Source organism: Lates calcarifer, linkage group LG10 (assembly GCF_001640805.2).
Source record: "Lates calcarifer isolate ASB-BC8 linkage group LG10, TLL_Latcal_v3, whole genome shotgun sequence".
NCBI lineage: Eukaryota > Metazoa > Chordata > Actinopteri > Centropomidae > Lates > Lates calcarifer.
The window spans coordinates 15,959,767-15,984,547 of record NC_066842.1 but is presented as its reverse complement, the minus strand read 5'-3'; the positions used below and the strand labels follow the sequence as shown (position 1 = coordinate 15,984,547).

Genomic DNA, 24,781 nt, shown 5'->3' with positions numbered 1-24,781 from the left:
TCATCCGGCAGGAAACTCTCATCTCCCATGCTACTTTGAACGCACCAGGACTCCCGTTGTATAAAAAGAAGCTGCTCCCAGGCCAATCCAGGCGGCAGCAGGGCGGGATTTTCCAGCTGTGACGTCCCAAGTTTTCCAGCAACCCTGTCACTTCGACATCATGGCGTAGCGATGTGGACGGACGGGGGGTAGCACTGGTGGGCACAGAGAAGTTTATGAACCAAGCACCGTGGAGTATTTTATACCAACAAATTAAGAAAACTAACGGAAATATTGAAACTTCCTCGAAGTAGAGATTCGGTAAGTGAGTTTGACGATGTTTTGGCTGTGATTTATTTTTCCCACTAACTCAGGTTTAGGAGTTGCTAACGTTTAGACGAAGCAAACGGCTGTAGTGGCTCGTGCAGATGAATGTGCACGTTTTTCTAACGCAGTAACGGTCACTTGTTTTTAGTTTTTTCACGATGGTGACATTTCATTAGCGGTTCCCAAACGGCCCATGTACCCGGCGGGATACCTTCCGGGCGGCTTCGGGCATCGCTACAAGTCACCGGTAGTTAGATTTCACTTTTCTTTAACTTTTTTTGGACAATCGCGCGGTAAGAAAACGTTGTTAGCAACTGTTGTTAACGTTTATTTACACGTCATTCAGTGTTAGCAGTTTTATCTGGAAGTTAACGTTAATATTTTACACTAAAATATTCACCCTCACAGCGATGGGACAACGGTTAATCAAACTCAAGTTTCCTGACGTGAGAGAGTCAGTCTAACCTTAGTTTATGACTTTACCACAGCTCCAGACTTTGCCTCACATTGTGGTAAGTTACTCCCAATGCCCGAGGCCACCTTTTTTTCGTACACACTACACTTCATCTGGGTGGTTTATGTTGCCCTTAGGTGGAGCTGACTGATGAGATTTACTTTGGTACCGAGTTTGACGATGTTATCCAAGGTGAATGAACTCAGACTGTAAATAAAGTTGTGTAGAGTCTGTTTTTTTTTAAGCTATGAAATTTGATCAGCTGTTGTATTGCCCCCCAGTTGACCTCTTAAAACTGTTTGCTCTCCCTTTTCAAATGCTTTCCAAAACAACAGAGTTGTCTGCAAACCAGATACCAGATGCTCTCAAGGTAATAACCTTGCTAGTACTCACCATATATCCCCATCAATTTAATGGCTTTGAGTCTGTTTTACTCTTTGCTGTGCAATGCAGGAGACCTCTTGAGGCTGTTAGGTGTGGTATTTTAGGTGTCTCTTTGTGTGATTTACCTCTGGGGATTTCCTTTAAAATGTTAATTATAATTATTATTATTGTAGGGAAACCCCCAGTGCTCTTCAGTACAGCTTCTTCCTGTCTTTACAGCAGCAGAAATGCAAGGATTTTATGTTGGAATAATACTTGAAAAACTGCAGCAAGCAACAGTTTCAGTTATTTTACTGATATGAAGTATTGCTGGGAAGTGTTCTTCACAGCGAAATAACATACACCTTCAGCTGTTTTGATTTACATCACCTAACCCTCTGTACCACATGTGTAGTATTCAGTGTTGCATTTCTTTTTGCATAGATGTCAAAGATGAATAACTTTGGAGTCATGTTAAGGTACAAGCAGAGCAGTTGTGAGTAACATGAAAAGAATGTGTGCAGCTGTCCAACATAAATGAATTGCTGCTGTGATCTTTTGCATACATATGGGCAGGAAAAAAATCTTAAAGATTTTATCACATGGAAGCTCTTTATTTAAAAAAAACTCCAATTTCCATCTTTTGTTCAGTGTGTTTACACTGCTTCACCCATTGCACAGATGCCTTTTCGGTTTCTTATTTTTAGTTCCAGCCTGTCCAAAGATAGAGAAAAGGCTCCTTTCACTTTACACCCACATCTCGTTTTCATACAGGCCTCGTTGTTTGGCAGCATAAAATTAGTGATGGTGTGTTCTGCCTGCTCACTCAGGTTGGAAATAGCTGCAGGTTATTCCAGAGCAGCGCCCTGCAGGCGGCTGATGAATGCTTCAACTGTGTCTGCACCCGGTGAATCACTGGGCACCCAGCCTTTTAAACTGCACTGCTTCATTTCATGCACGCTTAAACTTGGAGACAATAACATTAGCCCTGTCACGAGATTGAATTGCAGCAGAAAAAATTGTTTGTAATGCAGGCATCTGTGTACGACACACCACTGTGGTTAGTGCCTTAATACACCTACAGAAGATGATGCCCAAAGAAAAGCTTAACCTGAAGCATACTTTAAGGTTTTGAGTGCTGAATAGAGCATTCACTGTGTGAGGTAAAACAGACTGAGGTATGCCAGCCAGAGTTAAGCTTTTTTTATGGAAACATTTTGTGGAAGGTAAAGACTGGGTCAAGGCCTGCATGATTCAAAACATGGAGAGTATCATTATGCGGTGAGACTTGGATCTATCCCCTCATATCCACAGAAATCGTCACAGATTTATCGTTGTAAATTTATCGTTGAAAAGCTCAAGTAAAGTGCTTTATGATTCATGCCTAGATTGTAAATTCCTCTCTCCCCAGGCCTTTTTACCACCAGCACAACTTCTCTCAACAGGAGCTTTTAAAGCCAGTTGCATGACTGCTGTAAACACTTTCTCCCCTCAGACACAAGTGCCTCTGAGGCATATATTTTGTCTTCTATTTCCTGTGTGTTCAAGAGCATAGTTAAGTGGTCATTCAGGGCTGAGGAATTACGAGATTTTCTCTCTCTCGCTTTTTTTTTTTTTTTTTTTTTTTACACTTTTTGTCGAGTGTCCAGCAAAGATGGGTTAAGATGGTTCCCCTGCCTGAAGGGTCCAGAGCTGATGGATCTGAAAAGCCATTATAGTGGTCCACTCTCCCCCCTCTCCCTTGTGCTCATTATTCTCTGCATGTCTCCATGAATTATATGGCTGTTTTCACCAAAGGGTAAGATTGCTTTTTGAATGTTTTTTTTCCCTTTGGTTTTGTTTTGAGGCTCTCTGGGTCTGAATACAGGCAGGAGGCAGGCAGGTGCTGTTGCAAATGCCATGCGTACTGTAGCGTTGCATTGCAGTTTTTTTTTCTGCTATCCTTTGTCTTCTCATGCCTTTTGGTCAAAATACCCTGATACTATGAACAATAGCTCTCTCTGTGTGTCTTATGGTTGGTGTAAGTAGTGCTTATAGAGGGGCAGACAGTGAGACTTTGTTTTTGAGAGTGATGCTTGCTTGTTGGGATTTTTGAGATGTTACCTTTAGATAGTATGCTTGCACACATACTTAAGGGCTGATACAGGTACAGATCTCGCCCTCCTGGAATCTGCGACTATTCAGATAAACAATAATCATTTAAAACAATTTTTTGAAGCAAAATGCCAAACATTTACTGGTGCCAGCTGCTCAGATGTGAGGATTTGTTACTGTTCTTTGTCATATATGATAGTTAACTGGGTTTTACACTGTTGGTTGAACAGAAGGAGCAATATGGTTATGTCCTCTTGGGTTCTGGGAAGTAATAATGCATATTTTTCATATGTTCTGAGTGGACTTTTTAAGAAAATAATCATTAGTTGCAGACATAGACACACTGGTCCATAGTCTGTGTTTAGTAAAGACAGTGTAAGCAAAGTCACCTTGTCTGTTTTTCAACTCTCTTTTGTTTACATATGACTCACATACCATGGATGCATCCCACCACTTGAGGACACAGTGCACTTCTCTGTAATTAAGGTGTTTCTTTGTGCTGGACTTTGTGTCCACTGGATCCAGGATGAAGCCATAGAAGTGCTCAGACAGGGTCTTTACACTTGTTTAGCACTGACTGACACATGGACAGCAGGTTTCCGAGCAGCATGTCTGGTCTTGGCCTGGTGCTTTTGAAGTATGTTTGCTGAAGGCCACGTGTTAACCTTACCCATATTTGCCTTTCGGATGTGAGAGAAAGGCTGACTCTGGTTTTTTGAGGGGGATGCCCCACAGGCCTTCATTCCAGTTTGAGTCATCATGATCCAAACTTTGCGTTATCCTCTGTTCAAGACTGGATTTCTGCTGTTGTGTCGGTTTTTGGAGAGTAGTGGGTTGGTTGTAGTTGGTCCCAGTCCTGACTCTTTTTTTCCAATGGATCCACCACAGCAAGGATAAATTCTCACAGTAATGAAGGTCTGTCCTTAATCTGCTGTTTATGCTTGAATTAAAATGCCAGTCTATTGGAAAAGTGAAACCATCCCAAGATTTCAGGCAAGTCTGCCCCAACAGTATTTCTGAGCTGAAACTATTAGTTGACAATTAGTTGACTAATGGAAAAATAATCAGCTGCTATTTTGATGATCGATTATTAAGGTAATTTTTCATGAAAAAAAATCCAAATTATCCCTTAATTTTAATTTATAAATCTGAGAATTTTCTGTTTGTATTTATCTTATGTGATAATAATCTGAATTAGAACCGAAACAATTAATCAACAAAAAGTAAACTTGTAAGTATTTTGATAAAGAATTAATTGTACTGGTTCCATCTTCCAAATGTAGGGATTTGATCCTCTTCTTTGTCAGATTTTTTTTTTTTTTTTTTTTTGGGTCTCCTTCTGCTTTTCTGTCTAATGTTGCGTGTCTTTCTGATAAAATGCCACTGACTAGTTTTTCAGTCAGCATGACATTTTTAGGTTCCCTCTGAAAACACGCCAATTGAAATGTTATCTCTGAAACTCAGTTATTTTTGTATGTTTTACTAAAATGGCAGAACACTTGCTTTTTCATCTTTTGGACACACTGCTGTGCCTTTTGTAAATGTCATGGTATATGTCTGCTTGTCCCATTTGTACAAGAAGTGGGACAAGCAGTTACTGTAGGCAATGGGAGAAGTATTTATACCCACATTCACAATTTTATTGTTGGAAACCACTGAGCATTTTACTAGAGAGCTGACTGATGGTATGCTGGTTCCTCTCATCTCCTCTCTGGCTACTGTGTGTTGTGACGATTCTTATGTTTTAGTGCATGCTTATTTTACACATAATGGAAAATGTGACCACAGGAATGCTGAAATAACAGTGTAAGGTCTGTGGGTGGCTTCCATAAAGTTTGAAAATGGTCCTACATCCCAGTGTTGGGCACTCCCAGGATGTGAGGCAGCTGATTAAAAGAAAAGGTGTGTGTGTGTGTGAGTGAGTGAGTGAGTGAGTGAGTGAGTGAGTGAGTGAGTGAGTGAGTGAGTGAGTGAGTGTCTTTGCATGCATGTTTGTGCATGCATGAATATACAGCAGAGCCTTTTGATTAAACACCCAGAGAGAAAGGGACTGCTGTGTTGTTTGGGAAGATGTCCAAGACTGGGACACTAAAATGTATCTTCACTGAGCTCAAAACAGAGCGTCCAGTGTCCCATTGGCAGGACATTCATTGTGCCAATATTTTAGGTAAATGGCCTGATTGATATTCTGAAATGCATTATTCATTAGTCGCACAGCCAAGATTTACATAAGATCTCTGCAGCTATAGAGCTCAAGAGGGCAGAACAACTCAGCAGAGCACATACCGTTTTCTTTAAGTTGTTTTTGTTTCAGTCTCATTTTCTAAGCTGCCACATAGGCTGGTTATCATATAACCATTTAGATGGTTTAGATTAGGGTGCTTTTCTTAAATATCACTCAGCTTATCCGTTTTCCTAAAGTCAAGCCTGCCTCACAAACATGCTATTTTACCAGGCACTGTCCTTTTTTAGGCATAGAGGGTTGCTGAGGATGTAGTGCAGTTAAAGCCTAATTCCTGGGTGGGAACCTTTTGTAATGACATGCTTAACGCCAACATTACTGCACTTTTTCTGTCGGGAAAGCTGAACTCAACTGTAAGTGGTTTGCTGGATTTGTCCTCTTTCTTCACTGTTGATATTCACATGTCAAGTACACAGAGCAGCTGCCACAGTGACTTGTCATTCCATAGACTAGATTCCTATTATTTGTGCATCACACTGCTGAGTTTGTAGTCACAATAAAAAATATAAATAAATTCCTTCACATTTTATTCGGAATCTTAGTGTTTCTTTTTATGTATTATTGCTTTGAGCTCATTACAGTTCCAGAGATTTTTATGAAGTGTCTTGTTTAAATGCTCTGCTTCACGTGAACTATTGTACTTGTACCTGTATTTTGATGCCTCTCAGAAAAAGAGACAAAATATACATTTTCAGCTTTCTGAACGATTAAAACACAGGATGGTTTAATTGTCTTCTTTCAGGTTTATCAGTGAATGAAGATGATGTCTGATGCCAGTGACATGTTGGCAGCTGCCCTGGAGCAGATGGATGGCATTATAGCAGGTAAAGTTCTCCTATAGCATTCAACATTTTTCTCCAGTTGTGTTAAAGGATAAAGCTACAGTCTCTGGTATTTAACTCTTCCAGGTTGAGTCAACATTGATAAGAGTAAATCTGGTGTTTTGTTATGGTTTGTTGCACAGCTGACATTTTAGATGGTCGTCACGTGGTTTCTGAAGCTCTGTGTTTGTCAAAGAGCGTTAAGCATTTATTCTGTCCTCATTAAGGCTGTGTGGCTCTAAGCTATGTTTGCCAGTGTTACAGTGCTGTTGTTAGATATGTGTAAATGCAAACATGTATTGTTTATCAGTGGACTATTTAATATGTTTATTTATATTATTATATAATTATATAACTTTAGAAATACTGGATGTCACTCCTGAAGGTCAAATTAGTACTTATTAATGGTTGTCCTCAAATAACTGGGTTGATTCAAATTATTCACTTTAGTTGAGAGTACGATGGCAGACTGCTGTTTAGTAACTACAATATTATTATTAACACATAAAATGTCCCTTGTATGGGACAGTGAATTGTTACTGTGTGTGCTTTAATCACTAAGAGAACCTGAGTCACCAAATGGTCTATTGTCTTCTGCTCTGTACTATTGAGAACAGTAGTGTTAGTGAGTAAAACCTCTCAAATTAATTAATTAGGTATGAAATGATGCATCTGTGTCTTTCTTTGCATTCCAGTCTCTCCTAATGTTTTTTGGTTGGTTTTGGTTGTGCTTCTTTACCTCAGGTTCCAAGGCTCTAGACTACTCCAATGGGTTGTTTGACTGCCAGTCGCCCACCTCTCCCTTCATGGGCAGCCTGCGGGCACTTCACCTTTTGGAAGACTTGAGGGGCGTCCTGGAGTTGATGGACATAGAGGAAAGGGAGAGTCTACGCTGCCAGATCCCTGACTCCACAGCTGACAGCCTGGTTGAGTGGCTCCATGGTCATCTGGTGAGAGCTTCACATGAAGGAAAGACACATATGTGCTGCCTGAGACTCATAAGATCTGTAAAATAACAGTGCTAGTCAAATTGAGCAGACTTAGTAATGAAACTAACACAGGTATGGAGGTTTCTGAACTAAGGATCATGTATCCTCATCAGAAAAGCATAGCCTAAGGGCAGATCAGTTTCACTGGTAATGTCACATAACTGGTTTATCTAGACATAAAAGGAGTCAAAAAATGCCTTTTAACTGTGTGAAAGTGACTCCATACTGTATGTGCTGGTGACACTCAGCTTTTTTGTTTGTTTGTTTTTTTACAGCTTTGGCTTACTTTGAGATTTTCTTTTCATTTCACCCTTGAAATATTTATGAAGGAACAAACACTTCCGTTGTTGGAATCAGTTGAAGTTATGCAATCATGGAGGAGGTTTTGTCTTTCGTGACTGGATAGAATGTATTCCAAACAAGCTTTAGCACATCTGGTTTGCTGCTGATTAAGCTCACTGTGTGTGCTGCATTAAAACTGCAGACAAGCGTGGGCAAACAATCTTGTGTCCAAGTAGACGACCAACTTGTTTGCTAAGCGAAAACATGACTGTCCCTTTCTGCTGAGTTCCCTTGGAATGCAAGATGACATGCTGGTGTTGTCAGTGTGCAGCAAGAAACACGCTAATGTCTTGGGAACCAGAACAGTGTTTGGGAGAGTGATGGGCTATAGGCCAGATAAATGCCAGAGTTTTTGTGTAATGCTGTAACTCACTCTGTGTTCAGCACATTGAATGTGAGCCTTCTTCTCTGCCATGTAAGGTTTTGTTTGTGCAGGCTAAAGAAGTGTAACCAGTCACACTTTGATATGAAGCATTTTATCTGCCATCATGACCAGGCACTGAAACCTTCCTGGTTTTTAAGATCAGTAGAGTGAATTAACTCACTCACACCACTTATCTGTGTCTGCACTTTTAAAGGTTATAACTATGTTATGATTCTTTGTCTAATCCATATTTTCTTCTGTCACTGCAGTCCAATGGGCACGTCTCTCTGGGTGGGGGTGACCACTACCAGGAAAGGCTTTCCCGATTAGAGAGTGACAAAGAGTCTCTGGTGCTTCAGGTACCCATCCAGCAATGAAAAAAAAACAAACTCAAATCTCATATTCATGCTCATACTACAGAGACCTATAAATGTCTGTTTTCCATGCAGGTGAGTGTTCTGACAGACCAGGTGGAAGCTCAGGGTGAGAAGATACGGGACCTGGACTTGTGTTTGGACGAGCACAGGGAGAAACTCAACGCCACTGAAGAGATGCTGCAACAGGTGTGGTGGTGGTGGTGGTTGGGGGGTGGGGGGGGGGTTAAGGTCAAGAGTCACCCTGTAGTGAAAGCTTAGTGCATTTGTGGCATGGACTTCGACTTTCAGCTGGAAGATCAGAGTTCATCTCCTCTTGTCAGCAGACATCTGCTGTGTGTGATGAATGTGTATTTACTAGTGTTTGTTATAACAAGGGCTTCTCCTTGTGTTTGCTGTTGGCTATTGGGATCATGCTGGCAGCTGACTGTGTCTACCTTTAGCGCTAAGCACTGAGCGTTCATATTTTAGGAAATCATCATCATACTGAAACAGGACAAACAACAAGACTACACACAATGTTTGCTGGTGACCATATTACTATTTTAGATATTTACAAAAACAATACCCAGACAGCTAGTTTTATTTGTGCTGCCCATACTGACCACATCACAGCCACAGAGCTTTTTTTTTTTTTTTGTTTTTTTTTTTGTAACAGTCTTCATTTATCATTGTAGGAGCTGCTGTGTAGAACTGCGCTGGAGACCCAGAAGCTTGAGCTGATGTCTGAAGTGTCCAACCTAAAGCTGAAGCTTAACACCATGGAGAAGGAGAGAGTGGACTTTGATGACAGATTTAGGGACAGTGAGGTATGTGAGCTCATTCCTAGGACAAGAATCCTCTTTGTTTCTGCTTGTGTCCTTTTCTTTCTCGCCTAAGTACACACACACACACGCACTTGCCCACACACACACCAAACAAACATTCATTCATGTTGTCTGACACCTGTGTGGGAGAGGGATGTCTTATTTCAGTGTCTGTCTCAAAGCAGCTGTGCGTTGAGAAAGAAAAAAAAAATGTCAGGAAAAGAACCATCAGCATTCTCTGAACTAGCCAAGACAAATATGCCTGCTGTGTTTGTTGTTATTATAGATCAAAAACTGTGGTATGCATTTTTTTTTTGACATTACTTATTGCCCTCTAATAAAATCTGTACAATCATTAAGATGTCAGTCATTTGTTTACTACAGATGGGGAGATTTCTGCTCCCAGATAAGCTATGTAGAAAACTTGGAATGCTTTCAAACACATCATGTTATTGGTGTACCGGCATGGTTGTCACTTCCACCCCACTGGAACAAAAAGTTGCTGTCCATGTTCCGCCTCACAACCACATAAATCACTTCTTTTCTACAAGCAGCTTCCTTTAATTGTATCACTGCTGCTGCCTTGAAGCATCTGCTCTCCAATGAATTCATTCCCTTCAAAAGTATTTAGATTTTGTTCAGAAGGTTTGTTCATGCTACAAACTCTATACAACCATTTGAAAAGAAATAAGGACGTCTGCACAGTTCTCTTATTTATCAGTGTGTGCAGTGTGATGTTAAAGTATTACCAGTCTTTTAGGTTTGCTTGCTGTTTTACTACCTTTCTGTGATATGCACTTTCTGTTCTTTCAGGATTTGATTCTTGAAATTAATGAACTGCGGTACAGACTGACAGATCTGGAGAGTGAGAAACTACTGTACGAAAAGAAACTTAAATCCACAAAGGTGAGTTGTCAAAGGACAGTTTGCACACTCCCATTGTTTATACTGTTCTGAGACTGCCATCTTATTCTTTCCTGATTGTTTATTCATCTCCAGGAGCTGTCTACTTCAGCTAAACAAACTTCTTTTGTAGGGAACCCAGTGTGCTTAAAATAGTTAAAATTCAAGTTACTTCACTAGTTAAAACCACTTCACTAGAACATTCCACTTTATTTCATATTCTCTAAAATCCAGCCTTCACACTTCTCTTGTGATCTGCAGGAAATCATTCATGTCACCGTCTTGTCCTTCCTGGATTATTGTATCTCTATTGCAAAACTGTTGTGCATCAGTATTAGTTGAGTCAAAAAACATCACATCAGCTCACTACCAGTATGATTTATACATTTTATTCATGATTTATTCTGGGTTAAAGAGCCTGGTGGCTGTTTTTAATGTGCTGAATTGAGTTATTTATGATTGCCATGACCCCATTTGATCTGTAGGATACCTTGTTCATTGGATATGAAGGTGTAGTATGTTACAAGTCTCATCTCAGTTCAAACTTAAGGAGGAACTGCTCCTCTGCACTTCTAACCACAGAGAGTAAATCTGCTCTTGAACTTTTGACTATGTTGATCAACATTGTCTATTTTTGAATGTGCTTTATACTGTAAATATCTTGGTTTGAATCTTGGGTATTCCACCCACTTGACCTCTTTTATCTTTCACTTCTTGCATCCCCTATTTTCTCTGTCTTCCTTGGTTTGTGTCTCTGCTGCTAGTCGCTAATGGCCAAGCTTTCTAGCCTGAAAATCAAAATGGGCCAGATGCAGTATGAGAAACAGAGGAAGGAGCACAAACTCCAGGCTATGAAGGTTGGCTTTTCTCAGGATGACTGTTGTGCTTGCCATATGATTATGGTTTTTGACCTCTCCCTTTGGCTCCTGTTCTGTTTGTTATTTTTGAGGGAAAAAATCATTAAATCTGCTTTGCAGCAGTTTTCCAAGTTTTCTTTTTAGGCAATATGATGTCATATTTTGCAAATAATTAAATCATTTACTGAACTGTGCCTTACAGTAAAAGCTGAAAAGTGTATTTGTAAATACCACATCTTAAAGTCTGCATTTACAAGACACCAGTTCAATCAAACATTCACATTTTTCAAACCACAGGTATGCTTTAACTTGAAGAGTTGGCCGGAGCTCTGTTTTTTTTGGTCTTTTTTTTATCCCTTCATACACTCATCCGACTGATTTCATTTGCCCTGATGATCATCTTTAATATCTCATTAGAATTTAATTTGTCTGTCTCCATGCTTGATTCCTGTTCCAGTTAAAAACTATTTTCTTTTACAATGGCTCCTGCATTTGTTATTACTCCCAGACACCAGTGCTTACCACCCACCTCACATGCGTTACCCCTCAGAGCAGGTGTGGCCTGCGTGTCTGTACGCCACGTCAGCATCTGTGAACCTTTGTGTTGTGGTTTGTTTGTAGTGTGGAGGTGAGGTGGGGGAGGTGTTGTCTGTGAAGAGGAAATATCCTCACTGTTGTCCTCTGTTGGACAGGAGGAGCTAGCCATTCTGAAGAGGCAGCTGGAGGGCAAAGACGGAGAGATGAGGAGACTACAGGATGAGACAGGCTTCAAAGCCGTCGCCTTGAGCGGTGCGGATCCCTTAGAGAGAGGTGGGGAAGCCTGTCGAATCACAAGCCTGAGTGAAGATGAGCATGCATTATTATTAACCTCACATGTTCAACTTAATGTTATATAATTAAGTGGTAATATTTGTATATACCTAGGATAAGTCCTACAAGACGTTAGAATCTGCAACCAACCAGTTTTTGTTTCATAATTCTTTGTCCTGTTTAGTCTCTCATCCAGATGAAACTCTTAGAAAGAGGCTCAAAGAAAAACGTAAGGGGGGTTTTCATGTTTGTGTTCATCATTGCACTTTATTACTGCACCCATCTCAACCCCTGTTTGCATGAACGAGCATGAGCCATCTGAACTCTGCTTGTCCATTGTATAACCCATTGGAGTGCTAATACCTGACCACAGAGCACCACATCTCTGTTAAACTTTGATTTTTCTGATTTTTGAACTGAACAAATCCGTGGTCGTCCAAAGGCCCTTATCTGTGTGTTTTTATCGTCCATCCTGGAACAGCAACAAGGAATGTCTGCTTTTGTGTTTTCAACAGGAATGAGGAATGAACTGTGTTGTTTGTCATAACTGTTCAGGCTGCTCACTCATCCTCCTGCCTCATGTCCTCCAACAATAATCACTTCCTGTACCACCCAGTATCTGTCCCCAAACTCCTCTATACCTTCAACTGCTCACACCAACAACCAGTGTGTGCCCTGCTAATAACCTGTAATGTCATTGTCATGTTTGGTGTTGTGTGACAGTATCTTTGTTATGAGTGCTGTCTTCATATCTCCTCCTTCTCCCATCAGTGATCTTTCACTTAAGTAGAACAATTTCATTTTTCATTTTTTGACTCTGCACATTTAGTAGTCTATTACTAGAATTGGCCACCAAAGGAATTCTCAATCAACACTTTTCAGATTTATATTGTTTAAAAGCATTGACCAGAGCGTGCCAGTTTCTTGTTAGAGAACACATTGAAGTACCTTTGTTGTGGAGCTAATTAATCTGCAGGGAAAAGGCTTTAATAACAGAAGATCCCTAAGATTGTTAATGTTGAGGGTTGACTGCTCGCAGAGCCTCGCGGCAGAGTGTGTGCCCTGAAAATTGAAAATGCTCTACAAAAAGTGAAATATGTGAAATACCTGCTCACACAAGGTTATGATATATCAGCCTAAAGGATTCTTAAAAAACAATGAATGTGGCTGTGATGTTCCTGGGATGACAGTAATATTGCAGCCAGTATGGTCTGAACATATTAAATCTTCCATTTTCACCCTGTGTGTTCAGGCCTAATGTCCATCCCCACCTTTTACCACCTTCAACCACACACTGTGAGAACTACAGTTCTTCGTCTGTAACCATTTTCTTTTCCTCACTAGATGTGGAAGTGCAGAGAATGAAAAAGGCAGTTGAATCACTGATGGCAGCCAATGAAGAGAAGGTACATTTGACAGGTTGTGATTCACTTTGTATGACGCTAAGGGATTCAACTCTCCTGATCTGTGTATTTTAATTGTCTTTTCCTTTGAAGGATCGTAAGATTGAGGAACTAAAGCAGTCGCTGCTGCGGTATAAGAAAGTTCAAGACATGGTGATGTCAGTGCAAGGGAAAAAAGGTGAGACATCTCCTCTGTCAGAGTAGGTGAATAATACCTATTTACTGTTGGAGATACAGGTACATACCTCTAACAGTATCTCTACATTCTGTACACTTAACATTACTCTCATTCCATTTTCAATGCATATCTTAGATTTTATAATGATTTACAATTTCCCATGCAATCCTTATTCATTATAATATGAAATTCTCCTCATAGAGTCTTGAAGATAAAGCTAGGGATAATTCACAGAGAAAAAGTAGTGAGCTTGATTTTTCTCAAATGTATGTCGAATCTGTGTGTTTGAGAGTAAGGGCTATTTTGGAAAATGCCCTCATTGGTGTGTTTAAGAACACTCTTACATTTGAAACTTGGCAAACAACAACCTTTGTTTTCTGTTGGCCTGCTTGTTTTTCAATGGGTGTATTTGTATCGCTCTGAGCTGTTTGCTGTTACACTGGTTTATACAACCCTATTTTGTAGGTTTCTGCAGCAGATTTCATCTGACTTTATTTTTAGGCTGTCTTGTAATATCTCAGCTAACCTTTTTCTGTTGCTCATAGCTCTGGGATGGGTTGATTAGTGCCAAATAAAACAGCTAATCCTTATTTTACATGTTAAATTATACAGTCTTTTCAGTTGCATCTTATTCATTCTCCACTCCAGAGAAAACCAAAGATAATGAGCACGTTGAGAGTCATTGTGATGGATCCCTCGCATTTCTGTCGACCAGCCCTGTGTCTGTGGAACCAGAAAAACATGAAGTTACAGATGTTCAACAGCTGAAAAGGAAGAGCCCGGATGAGGTTTGTACAGCATGATATGATGTAACAAATGTTTGCATCTAAAAATCAGTCTTACAGTCGTAAGTTAGGGGGTACTTGGAAAAGTAACTACTAACAGGATACAGCATGAAAAAATGTAATTTAAACAATACAGAAAATGTGATGTCTTACATATGTATTATAACAGTATTTCACAAGCAATTTCAGTGTTTCAAAAATGTAGATGGAGATATTTCGTTGGGAAACATTTTTGTTGTGTTTATTGATAATTATTAATTGGCTGTAACTCTTTTTTGCCCTCAACAAACTTCAAATCTTATTAAACCTTAAATTTCACACTTCTGAAATGTGTTGAAGGACTTGACATCTAATTAATTAAATAACGTCTCCTGTCAGTTCACTAAGCGTGTGTGCCGATTTAGACTGCTGTTTTCTCGCAGCCCCGGGAGAGTATATGAGTTAATATTATAAGGCACTGCACGCTTTTGAGCTTTTAAGCAGTCTAATTTTGACTCGTCTTCTTTTCTCATTCTGATCTGTGCTTAGTTGGAAAGTCTCAATGGACTGAGTGAAGAGCCTTCGCCTACACCAAGCCCCTCAGTTCCAGAACAAGTGTCCGAGCCCACACCAACAGATGTAGAGGGGTAAAATATGATAATCCTCCAATCACAATATTTTATCTATACCATATTCATATTAACTTCTGTGTATAGTAAGAGCAGCACTCTACTCACAGTAGCACACTCTGTCTATACTTTGTCGATTCGCTGCAGTCATACGGTGTGTGAGGAAGTGTCTCAGTATCCTTCTATAAGTTACACTTGAGAACAATGTGCGTAACAGCACTTCTTAACCTGGAGCCCCACACTGCTGCTTCTCATGACCATGCGAGACAAGCTTACTATCAGCTATACTGCCATGAGTGAAGTGTGTATTGCTGTTGTTCCTCATTTCAGCACACAAGATACCACAAAGACTAGCAGCCAGGACCACCTGGATCGGAGTGAAAGGAGCAATAATGAAAAGGTAAAAGGAAAAAAAGAAGTTATATTTGAAATAATAAGGTTTGCCAAAAATATCATGTGAATATTAATGCATTTCAGAAAAATATTGATTTGTTATGAATACATGTGGGCATGACCAAAACTTCTCTTTGTAACATCAGAATTTTCTACTTAACTAGCACATCCAGCACAGTTTTTGTAAACACTGAAGGTGTATGTGAGTAATGTTTTTTGTTGTGTCAGAATACAAGTGAAGAAATCAGTAAGATGAGTGAAAAGCCACCATTGGGTCCCTCTGCCACCTTACCTGCCACCACAGAGGATGACAGCTTTGGCTCAAGAAAGGCTCGGTCGTCTTTCGGAAAGGGTTTCTTCAAGATCCGCGGGGGCAAGAAAACAGCCAGCACTCCTAACCTTGGTAAGAGCACATGACAACAGTTAACAGCTGGATAAGGAGTTATGTCTGCAAGGTGACTCAGCATGTATTTGATGTCACTGTGTGTGACGGACAACTTTTTTATTTTCCCAAGCCACACCCATGGAGTATACTATATGGACCATAATTTGCAGCCCACACAAACTGTGGTCCCCATTTAATTATGGAAGTCTGTTTCTGTGCTGTTGTATGCCCTTCATCCTGTGTATATATGTTTTTTTTCTGTGTGTGTGTGTGAACTGTATACATGTATGTCTGTGTTTTTCCACCTCCCCAGTCCTGTTGTTATTTCAATCATAATTTCTGCCCTCTTGTCTTGTTCTTTTTCTGTTGGACCCTGTCGTGTATTGTGTGTGCTTTGTTACACATGAAGACCGCAGCCGGAGTGCGAGTGCACCTATGCTAGGTACAGTATAGACCACAGGTCATTGTAGGGTTGCAGTAGTTCTCCAAAGAAAGCAAAGGAAACTACTGACCATATCCTATGTGATTGAATATCTTTGCCTTTTCTACACTCATTCATCAGGCTGACATCTTTTTATCATACCATGTTTCACTAGCTGCAGTGCATTAACAACCACACCCTTGTCACTACAAATGTTGTCTGTCCAACATACAGCCAGCTGGTTGTCTATGTTGATTTGCCTGCGAGCCTGCATGTATTTGTTTACTCTCTCTTGTTTCTGTCAAAACCTTCCCCAAACACAAATTTGTGTTGAGATCCATATTATCAGCTAAAGCTAAAATTATCAGCTTGGATCTTGGATAAACCTTCACAAAAAATCTAAAACAAATGAAGTCTAATGAAGTAAAGCTTTTTCATTCCAGCCTCAGGCAAACATCAGCCGTGTCTGATGCATGTATATTAGAGAGGGTATTGCTTTTAATACCCACTGCCATGACCTCTCAGTCTGTCTAGGTCTAAGGCCGTCGTCTGTCTGCCTGAGTGTTTTCTGGCCCTCTGTCTCCACTGATCTGTGTATGTCTCCAACACTGATGCTCATGATGCTGATGATGCTCTGTGGGCATTTTGTTTGTACAGCTGAAACAGAGCGACAGGGCACTGACCATCTGGATCTGGCCGGCCTGCCGCAAAGGTCAAGTAACAGTGACAGCACCCACACACTCCCTACAACCCCAGAGAGTAGGAAGAAGTCCAAGGGAATCAAGAAACTCTTTGGGAAGTGAGTAGAAAATAAAGAATCTTGACCTCCTGATTTTAAGTAACTCTTAAATTAAATAATAAAACTTGGTTAAACAATTTAAATAGCCTACTATGGAGTTTTGTATAATTTGTGTGAGAATGTTTTTATATTTAGACTTGAATGTCATATTTTTTTAAGGTTAAAAAGAAGTCAGTCAACCACATTTAACTTGGATGACAACCTACCAGAGGGTGAGTTCAAGAGGGGTGGAGTGCGAGCCACAGCGGGACCCAGACTGGGTTGGTCTCGTGACCTCCAGCGAGTCAACAAGTAAGTCTGTGCATTCAGCCTGAATAATGAGACTCAGAATGTGGTTTCCTTGTTTTGAATCTGGTGTACAATGAAATGTAGACATAATGCAGGGATTTTTCACAAAGCAGTCTTTGTCAGGGTAACAAAGACATCAAAAGTGTATGCACTATGTCTCACAATTTAAACATATCTATTTTTTTGAATACTATTACAAGGGTGAGCCAGCATACCTTATGGAAGTCTACTTATTTTTTTGCTCTTCTGTGTTTTTTTTTTTTTTTCTTTTCCTCAGTGATGTTGATGCTCCCTTTGCACGTTGGTCAAAGGATCAGGTGTGTGACTGGCTGCAGGAGCAGGGTCTCGGTCTTTATGTGAACATGGCTCGTGTGTGGATCTCCTCTGGACAGACGCTGCTACAGGCCTCACAACAGGACCTGGAGAGGGTGAGATGAAGCAGAAGAATTTAATAAGTTTACTAAAGCTGGCAGGCAGGCAAAATGGTTCTTGTTATTAAACTCTACTGTGTAGTACCCGGGGATGTGTAGACCTTACTTGTCGTCTTGTGGATGTTAAGGAGCTGGGCATCAAACACCCGCTGCACAGAAAGAAGCTTCAGCTGGCTCTGCAGGCCCTGGGCTCAGAGGAGGAGGATATGAAGGGAAAGCTGGACTACAACTGGGTGACAAGTGAGTACCAGCTGCTAGTTAAAAATTTTTGGCTGGTTGGGACATTTTTCTTATTTCTACTTGGCCAGTTTGACTTTGAATTGTACTTGACTGTCAACTTGATCTCCTTTTCATGACACTTTGTTAATTCCTCTCCCTCACAGGATGGCTGGATGACATTGGTCTGCCTCAGTATAAGACCCAGTTTGATGAGGGCAGGGTGGATGGTCGCATGCTACACTACATGACAGTGGTGAGTGTTGCCAAGAGACATGCGCTTCCTCTCGGGACCCCGTGGATAAATAGATCTGACAACTCCATTGCCATCTCACATTAGGATTGAGCTCCAGTAGAGATGGCCTGGTCTCACTGTCTGTGATACTTGTGACAGAGCTGAAGCCTCTGGCTCTGTTAAATCCTCTCTGGGAATTGTGATTGTATTTAATAATATATGTACTCACAGCTTCAGCAGAACTTTGCTTCGGTTGCTTGAATTTTACAGTAAGTCACTGATGTCTTACTTTGTCCCTCAGGATGACCTGCTTTCTCTGAAGGTGGGGAGTGTCCTGCATCACCTCAGTATCAAGAGAGCTATCCAAGTGCTCCGACTCAACAACTACGAGCCCAACTGCTTGCGTCGTAGGCCATCTGACGAGGTTTTAGCCTGTTCTACTGTTTGACATTTTATAATACAGTTTGCTTAGATTTTTAAAGTTGTGATTTATTCACCCTTTTTCTGCACTTTGTGTCCATAGAACAACATTACTCCAGCAGAGATTTCCCAGTGGACCAACCACAGGGTGATGGAGTGGCTGCGGTCCGTGGACCTCGCTGAGTACGCCCCCAACCTGAGAGGCAGCGGTGTACATGGAGGACTGATGGTGAGAGTTTCGGGTGTTCAGTCTTCCCGGCAAAAATACAGACTCTCCCCAAACGCACCCACTCCTAATACATCTCCCCTCTCCTCAGGTTCTGGAGCCGCGGTTCAACGTGGAGACCATGGCATTGCTGCTGAACATTCCCCCAAACAAGACTCTGTTGCGTCGCCACCTCGCCACACATTTCAACCTGCTCATTGGCTCAGAGGCCCAGCAGCTCAAACAGGAGTGTCTTGAAAACCCAGACTACACTCTGCTTACTGCCACCACCAAGGTCAAGGTAAGTTATGAGTTATAGATGGACCATCCGTGCATCTAAATACTCCTGCTAGATGCCTGGATGAGGCTGGAAAGAGGATGGATTTTGAAAAAACAGTATAAATAAAGTATTTACATTTGATACTATTATACTGAATTCATCATTTTACCTAAAAGCAAAAATTCTCTGTCTTCTCTCTCCTCGTTCCTACCAGCCAAAGAAACTGTCGTTTGGTAATTTTGGCAGTCTGAGGAAGAAGAAGCAGGATGAGAGCGAAGAGTATGTTTGTCCAATGGATGTAGAGATGCCAAAGGGAAGAAGCTTCCAGAAAGGCTTCGAGCTCCAAATCTACGAGGACGACCTTGACAGGCTAGAACAGGTGATGTTGTTCTTCAGAGAGCAAACTGAATGATGATTTTATATCACTTGGAACATCAGCAGTTATATATGTAACTGCAAGAACATCTGAAATCTGCTAGTGTCAAAGGCATTTTATTATGTGTGTCATATTTCTCTGTTGTGTTTGCATTTTCACCAGTGGTGGTGGTTTCTACTTTTGCGGGTCTCAGGTTATTGAAAGCTGCTTCTCTTTTCACAGATGGAGGACTCTGAGGGAACTGTGAGACAGATTGGAGCTTTCTCTGAGGGTATTCAAAACCTGACGGTAAGAATCTAAACGTTGACCAAGACACAGCACATTGTGCTCATCAGTACCATTGTACTGATGTGTTCTATATTTTTGTTGTGGAGTTGATATATTTCTTCCTCTGTTTTTACCAGAGCATGCTGAAAGATGATGAATTCTTCAAAGAGATTTCTAATTCACCGAACCCCAGTGTAACAGATGACGAGTCTAACGCATGAGACTGTCAGCACCGCGAGACCTGGTCCTGCTGTGAATGAAACTCTGTGCCAACCCTCTTCACCCACACACAGACTTGTCTCAACAAAACGCAAGAATGCTCCTACATTTCCTTTTAGTGTTACAGTCAGAGATGAGCCAAAAGTATTACAGTGTCCTTGATTTTTTTTATTTTTATTTTTCTGTTTTAAACGATGGTGTTGTGAAAGCCTACAGTCCAGTAGCCACTATTACTCCTGAACTTTGTCTTCGTTACTGTCGTCTGAGGACAGAGGGAACATTTAGGGCAACACCACTGCTTGCCTGCCAGCTGGTTTCTGGAGATATTTTGTACTCAGTTATGTACCGGCATCTTTCTTTTTATGACAGAACTGCAGTGTCAACCAGTGGAAAGATGATCTCTAGAATATGCCAATATAGATTTAATATATGTTTTCTAAATTGCCTTCTGACTGTAGAAATATTGGGAAAAAAGAGATGGACTTCATAGAAGTAATGTGCTGAGCAGATTTCCCCGTTTTTAGAAGTTAGTGTAAAGTAATAACTCAGAAACAGCTGCTATGTTTTTCTACAGAACTAAATCTTGTTAATTAATTGATCATTGTCTTATATTTGATCCTGTTCTGAGGACTTAACAGGTTTTCACTCAACAGTAATACTCTGCATGCATTTGCACCAATACATATCATACAGTACAAAGCCTAATGGATATCATTGCATGGTATTGAAATCCAACACATTCGTATATGAGTTTGTCTTTTATTTTATTTGAACCATAAATTGATTTTATTGGAAACCTGTTGGCTGACACAGAGTTATTATTTGAAAGTGTTGTGACATGTTCACATCTGTGAGATAAGATCATGTCTCACAGTAATGATGTTGTAACGCAGCCTTCGACCACACCTAAGAAGATAGTGTGTGTGTGTGTTTTTTTTTTTATCTATCGAGATCAATAAAGTAATTTCAAAATCAATTGGGATTTTCCTCAAATGGACAACATCAAAAAAACATGGCCATTAAAGAATTAAGCAGCCTGTCTGAATTATTAACTACATAAATAGACAATGAATTACAGGTATTATATCAATTACACTCTTGTGTATTTGTATCATCACTCAACTCTGATCATGTTGAGAAATCTGCACAGAGCAAATTGCAGGACATGGTCAGGAGACAGGAGGACTGAATCACCACATGATAAACAACCCAGAGTAACACTGAGATTAAGGTTAAGATTTAGAATCATTATTAGACAATTAAAACTGAGATTGTATTGCAGGTGCCTGAATATTGTAGAGAATGGAAAGTTATTAATATCTGAAAGTGCAAATCAAAACAGTCCTCATTAACATGTCATGGGGGCAAAAAAAAAAAATCTCTCATATGATGCACTCCTGTCTCCAAAATCCCACCAGCCCATGCTATTATTCCATCTATGGATAAATACCATTTATTTTAGTTTGTGTTGATTTATTTTATTTTACTATAATGCAAACAATATAAAAATAAACATGCCTAGAGTTGGTTAACTAGCGTCAGGGTGTGAGCACTGTCCTAATCCTATACAGCTGAATGATGTCTGATGCTGCTGCTTTATTCTCGTTTTGATGCATTTTTATTTACAAAAGTTCCTAACTGGGGAAAAGACACCAGCATTAAAATATTTCCTACAGTCTGTTTACTGCTCATCAGCATCAGTCATAGCTCTGTAATCCCCTATGCTCACCCCTACCTTCATCTGCATTACCTAAACCTGCTCTCTCATCTCACCATCCTGTCTGATCCTTCACCTGTGACTTAACACTGCTTATGATTATCTACAGTTTTGTGCCTTTATGCATATTCTAACACAATGTGAAGAGCTGAAACAACAAAGAGATTTGACTGAGACATGAGTTTAGATTATATGATAGGAGCTACTGTGGCCTCCAAGTGAAATCTTGTGTTAGATGTTTTACAAACCATGTTTTCTATGTGACACCTATGTGAAAAGTGAAGGGAGCAGTATAAGAAGAATATGAATGCATTTGAAGTTGTGATCATTTCTTTACAGAAATGCATGAAATCCATGGAGAAAAACTGTATCCCTGCGACAAAGCGCCCTCTGGTGTCTATAGAGTTTGAATGCATGGAGCTCGGAGATAAACGAGTTCATACTTGTCCAGATTTGCCCATGCGCAGTTAATGGACATTGTCCATGTGCCTGGTGGAGACTAAGTGAATCAGACAAGTGAGAACTTTGCTGCAGTCTGAGCTGAAGGAGTGGAAACTTGCAATAAGTATGACGGCTGTAAGGTGTGTATTTTTTATATCTGACCCTAACATAAGTCTGAAAGTATAAAAGTTTTTTGTTAATATTACTAATATTCATATTTACTACTGACTAAGTCCAAAATAACCAGGCAGTTTGTTTTCTCACTTTTAACTTATTTATCTAAAATGTGTCAAATGTGTGATGTGCAGGTTTTGTGGAGTCCTTGTTCTTCTTGCAGTGTCTCTCAATAGACTGAATGCATCAAGGTACAGCAGCTAAGATGAAAATCTCTCATGAGTAACCATGTTTATTTTGTTTGTCAGTATGTGTCAGTTGTTTGTATTTTCTGAACCAGACCAGCTGTAAACCAGGAACTGTCCAGTCTTTTCAATGAGCTGTGGAGGTTGGATGTGAATCGCATGAGCCCTGCGATAGACTACACCATATCTGTTCAGGTACGGAGCACGCTCTTGTTCGTACAATGCCTCCCTTCTGTTTTTACAAAGATGTGTGCTGTGTTTAAACTGTCTAGGGTCGAGCCAGTTTTGTAAGTCAGGGCAGCCATGTTGTACCGGATCACGCCTCACAGCCTCTGTTCTCCAACGTTAATGAAAACAAACTAAAGAACACAACCACCACCTCCTGTAAGTGGCTATGAAACAGACAGAAGTAGATTCTCACTTTTCATCATTTGGAGACTTCACAAAGATAAATGGGATTTCTGTGTCTGCAGTGTTCATGAAACTCCTGGACAACTATGAGAGGTCCACAGGCGTGACAGAACGAGTCACAACAGAGGAGCAGACTGAGACTAATCTCTTCCTGGATGCTGTCTTACAGACAGAAGTCATGAAGGTACATATGACATGTTACAACAAGCTGCATCTAACAAGCCACATATACTTTAACAGCTCAGTTTCTTGTGTCAGTTTCACTCCACCTCATTTCTTACACCTGTTTTTTTCCTCTCAGACTCAGAGGGTGTTTTGTTTCCCACCAACTGTTTTTAGTTTGTTGTTTTCCTACATTTTGTGGTTTTGAGGCTGCAGCTGAACTCCAGTGGGAGTTTTGTCTCTTCCTGCCTCAGCACAGCACTGAACACATTACTTCATAAAGTCAGAGAGAAAAAAAAAAAACATCTGAAACATCTGTCTGCAGCTGTGGAATGCTGCGCTGGCCTCAGCACTCTCCCCAAAGAGGATCACTGGAAAAATGTGGACATGCAGTACTTGTTGTATCTGGAAGAAACACATTAGACTAGATGGACCTGATGATTGTAGTTGACAAAAGTCCTGGTACTCCCTCTCCATGAGACAGATACACATTTTTTTGTGTGCAGTTCCTTCTGTTAGTCAAGCTTATTACAAAATACAGAGGCATCTCACAGTATAATTATTCAGAATATCTCTGTAGAAAATGCTTTTTTCACCATTTTTTTAAATTACTATAATCAGGTTTCTGAAATGTTTTACCTGTTATTAAGAGATGAAAGTTACAGATGTTAAAACTGTGTCCTGCAGCAGAGTCAGGTTGGCATTGATGTGAATGTCAAATATGTGATTTCTCCACAGCGGGCTCATAGGTACCTGGTGAGCAAAGGACAGTCCAGCTCTGACTTGAGGCTGTTTAAGAATCAGTTAAACCTGAATCTGGTTTCACCTCTACCACAGACAGAGAAACACAGGGTGAGATTCCTAAACAGCTGATGATGAGATGCAGATGCTTATCCATTGATTAGATTCATTAACAAATCAGTGTGTGAACAGGAAACAATTAAGGAATTTTGTTTTCCTATACTGAAACACTCAACAGCCTGGACTCCTGTGGATTCGAGCACGTCTTTGTTGGAGAAACAAAATCTGGAACAGAAATCATTGGTTTTCACAACTGGATCCAGTTCTACCTGCAAGAAAAAAACAGGCACTTGCACTACAAAGGATACAAAGCCAGGGAGCATGACTTAGTAAGTTTTAACAGTTCATCAGAGAGAAAGCTGTGTGACAATGTTATCTGTTGTCTTTAAAGTCTGTGTGTCTCTGTCCACAGCCTGATCAAGACGACCACGTCCTGAACCTCCAGTTCAGCTGGCACGGTGTGGTGAAGCCCGTTGGAAGCGCCTTCATCGGAACCAGCCCAGAGTTTGAGATGGCAATCTTCACCGTCATCTTCCTCATGAGCACAGAGAGGAGCACCACGGTGCTGGTCAACATCGACCAGTGTCAGATGGAGCTGGTGGTCATCAGACATGGACGCTCCCTCGGCACAGCGTATCCCAAACTGCTCAGCAGCAACAGCAGACATGTCAGGCAGCACTCGCACTGAATTCACTTCTCATACAAAGTGATACCCATGTCTTTGTTTGATGACATGAGGCACAAATGGTTAGTCTGTTTTCATCAGGACTCAATTATTGTCATAAACAACAGTGTCAATAAAAATAAACACTGCTTTTTAAAATCAAATATTTGGTGTCTTTTTATGCAGTGAGTCTACAAATAAAATGACCCTCATTTAACCTTTGTAATATAAACCACTTCTTTTCAGTCTTGTAATAAATTAAATTATGAGTGTGTGGAAGAACCTGCAGCACCATATAGTCCATGACATTATGTTGTTCTACACAGTTTGCAGTAAAAATGTTCTCATATTATCAAAAATACATTTAAGAGTGTTATAATTTTGAGGTATATGAGCAGACAGTGAAGTCTCTGAATTGGTCCAAGTCAAGTCATAAGTCTTTTTAAACTAATCATGACACACGCTGCAGGTCATTCTCTGAGTGCTGGTCACTAACTAAACATTTCACTTTTAAAACTGTGTTAATAGTGTTTTGTGTTTTTTTTCTTACATATCAGAGACCGAGTTTCCTCAGTGCAAAAGACTAATAAAT

At 40.4% G+C, this 24,781-nt stretch overlaps 2 protein-coding genes across 9 annotated transcripts; both read left to right on the top strand.

Moving 5' to 3' along the window:
• Positions 1-98: 98 nt before the first annotated feature.
• On the top strand, positions 99-20,610 carry ppfibp1b (PPFIA binding protein 1b). Of its 8 annotated transcripts, none has more exons than XM_018664162.2 (28): positions 99-300; positions 6,202-6,283; positions 7,025-7,230; positions 8,245-8,334; positions 8,425-8,538; positions 9,027-9,158; positions 9,969-10,061; positions 10,823-10,915; positions 11,608-11,725; positions 11,910-11,954; positions 13,070-13,131; positions 13,222-13,306; positions 13,955-14,094; positions 14,620-14,717; positions 15,030-15,099; positions 15,321-15,495; positions 15,887-15,919; positions 16,556-16,697; positions 16,857-16,988; positions 17,263-17,413; positions 17,545-17,656; positions 17,800-17,888; positions 18,169-18,291; positions 18,391-18,516; positions 18,605-18,793; positions 18,987-19,151; positions 19,371-19,436; positions 19,553-20,610. In XM_018664162.2, the coding sequence occupies exons 2-28, from the start codon at positions 6,214-6,216 to the stop codon at positions 19,634-19,636; spliced, it is 3,003 nt and encodes a 1,000-aa protein (XP_018519678.1). In that variant the 5' UTR covers positions 99-300; positions 6,202-6,213; the 3' UTR covers positions 19,637-20,610. The 8 variants fall into 8 exon arrangements, with proteins under 8 accessions (XP_018519678.1, XP_018519681.1, XP_018519680.1 ...); XM_018664163.2 differs by lacking the exon at positions 99-300 and adding an exon at positions 2,794-2,921; XM_018664165.2 differs by lacking the exon at positions 11,910-11,954.
• A 1,172-nt stretch (positions 20,611-21,782) lies between these two features.
• endouc (endonuclease, polyU-specific C) lies at positions 21,783-24,353 on the top strand. Its single transcript, XM_018664160.2, is given in 9 exon segments — positions 21,783-21,932; positions 22,101-22,157; positions 22,247-22,346; positions 22,424-22,535; positions 22,625-22,746; positions 23,463-23,537; positions 23,539-23,576; positions 23,704-23,854; positions 23,938-24,353. Coding segments are annotated over 9 exon segments (945 nt in total). The 5' UTR covers positions 21,783-21,918; the 3' UTR covers positions 24,214-24,353.
• The last annotated feature ends 428 nt before the right edge of the window (positions 24,354-24,781 follow it).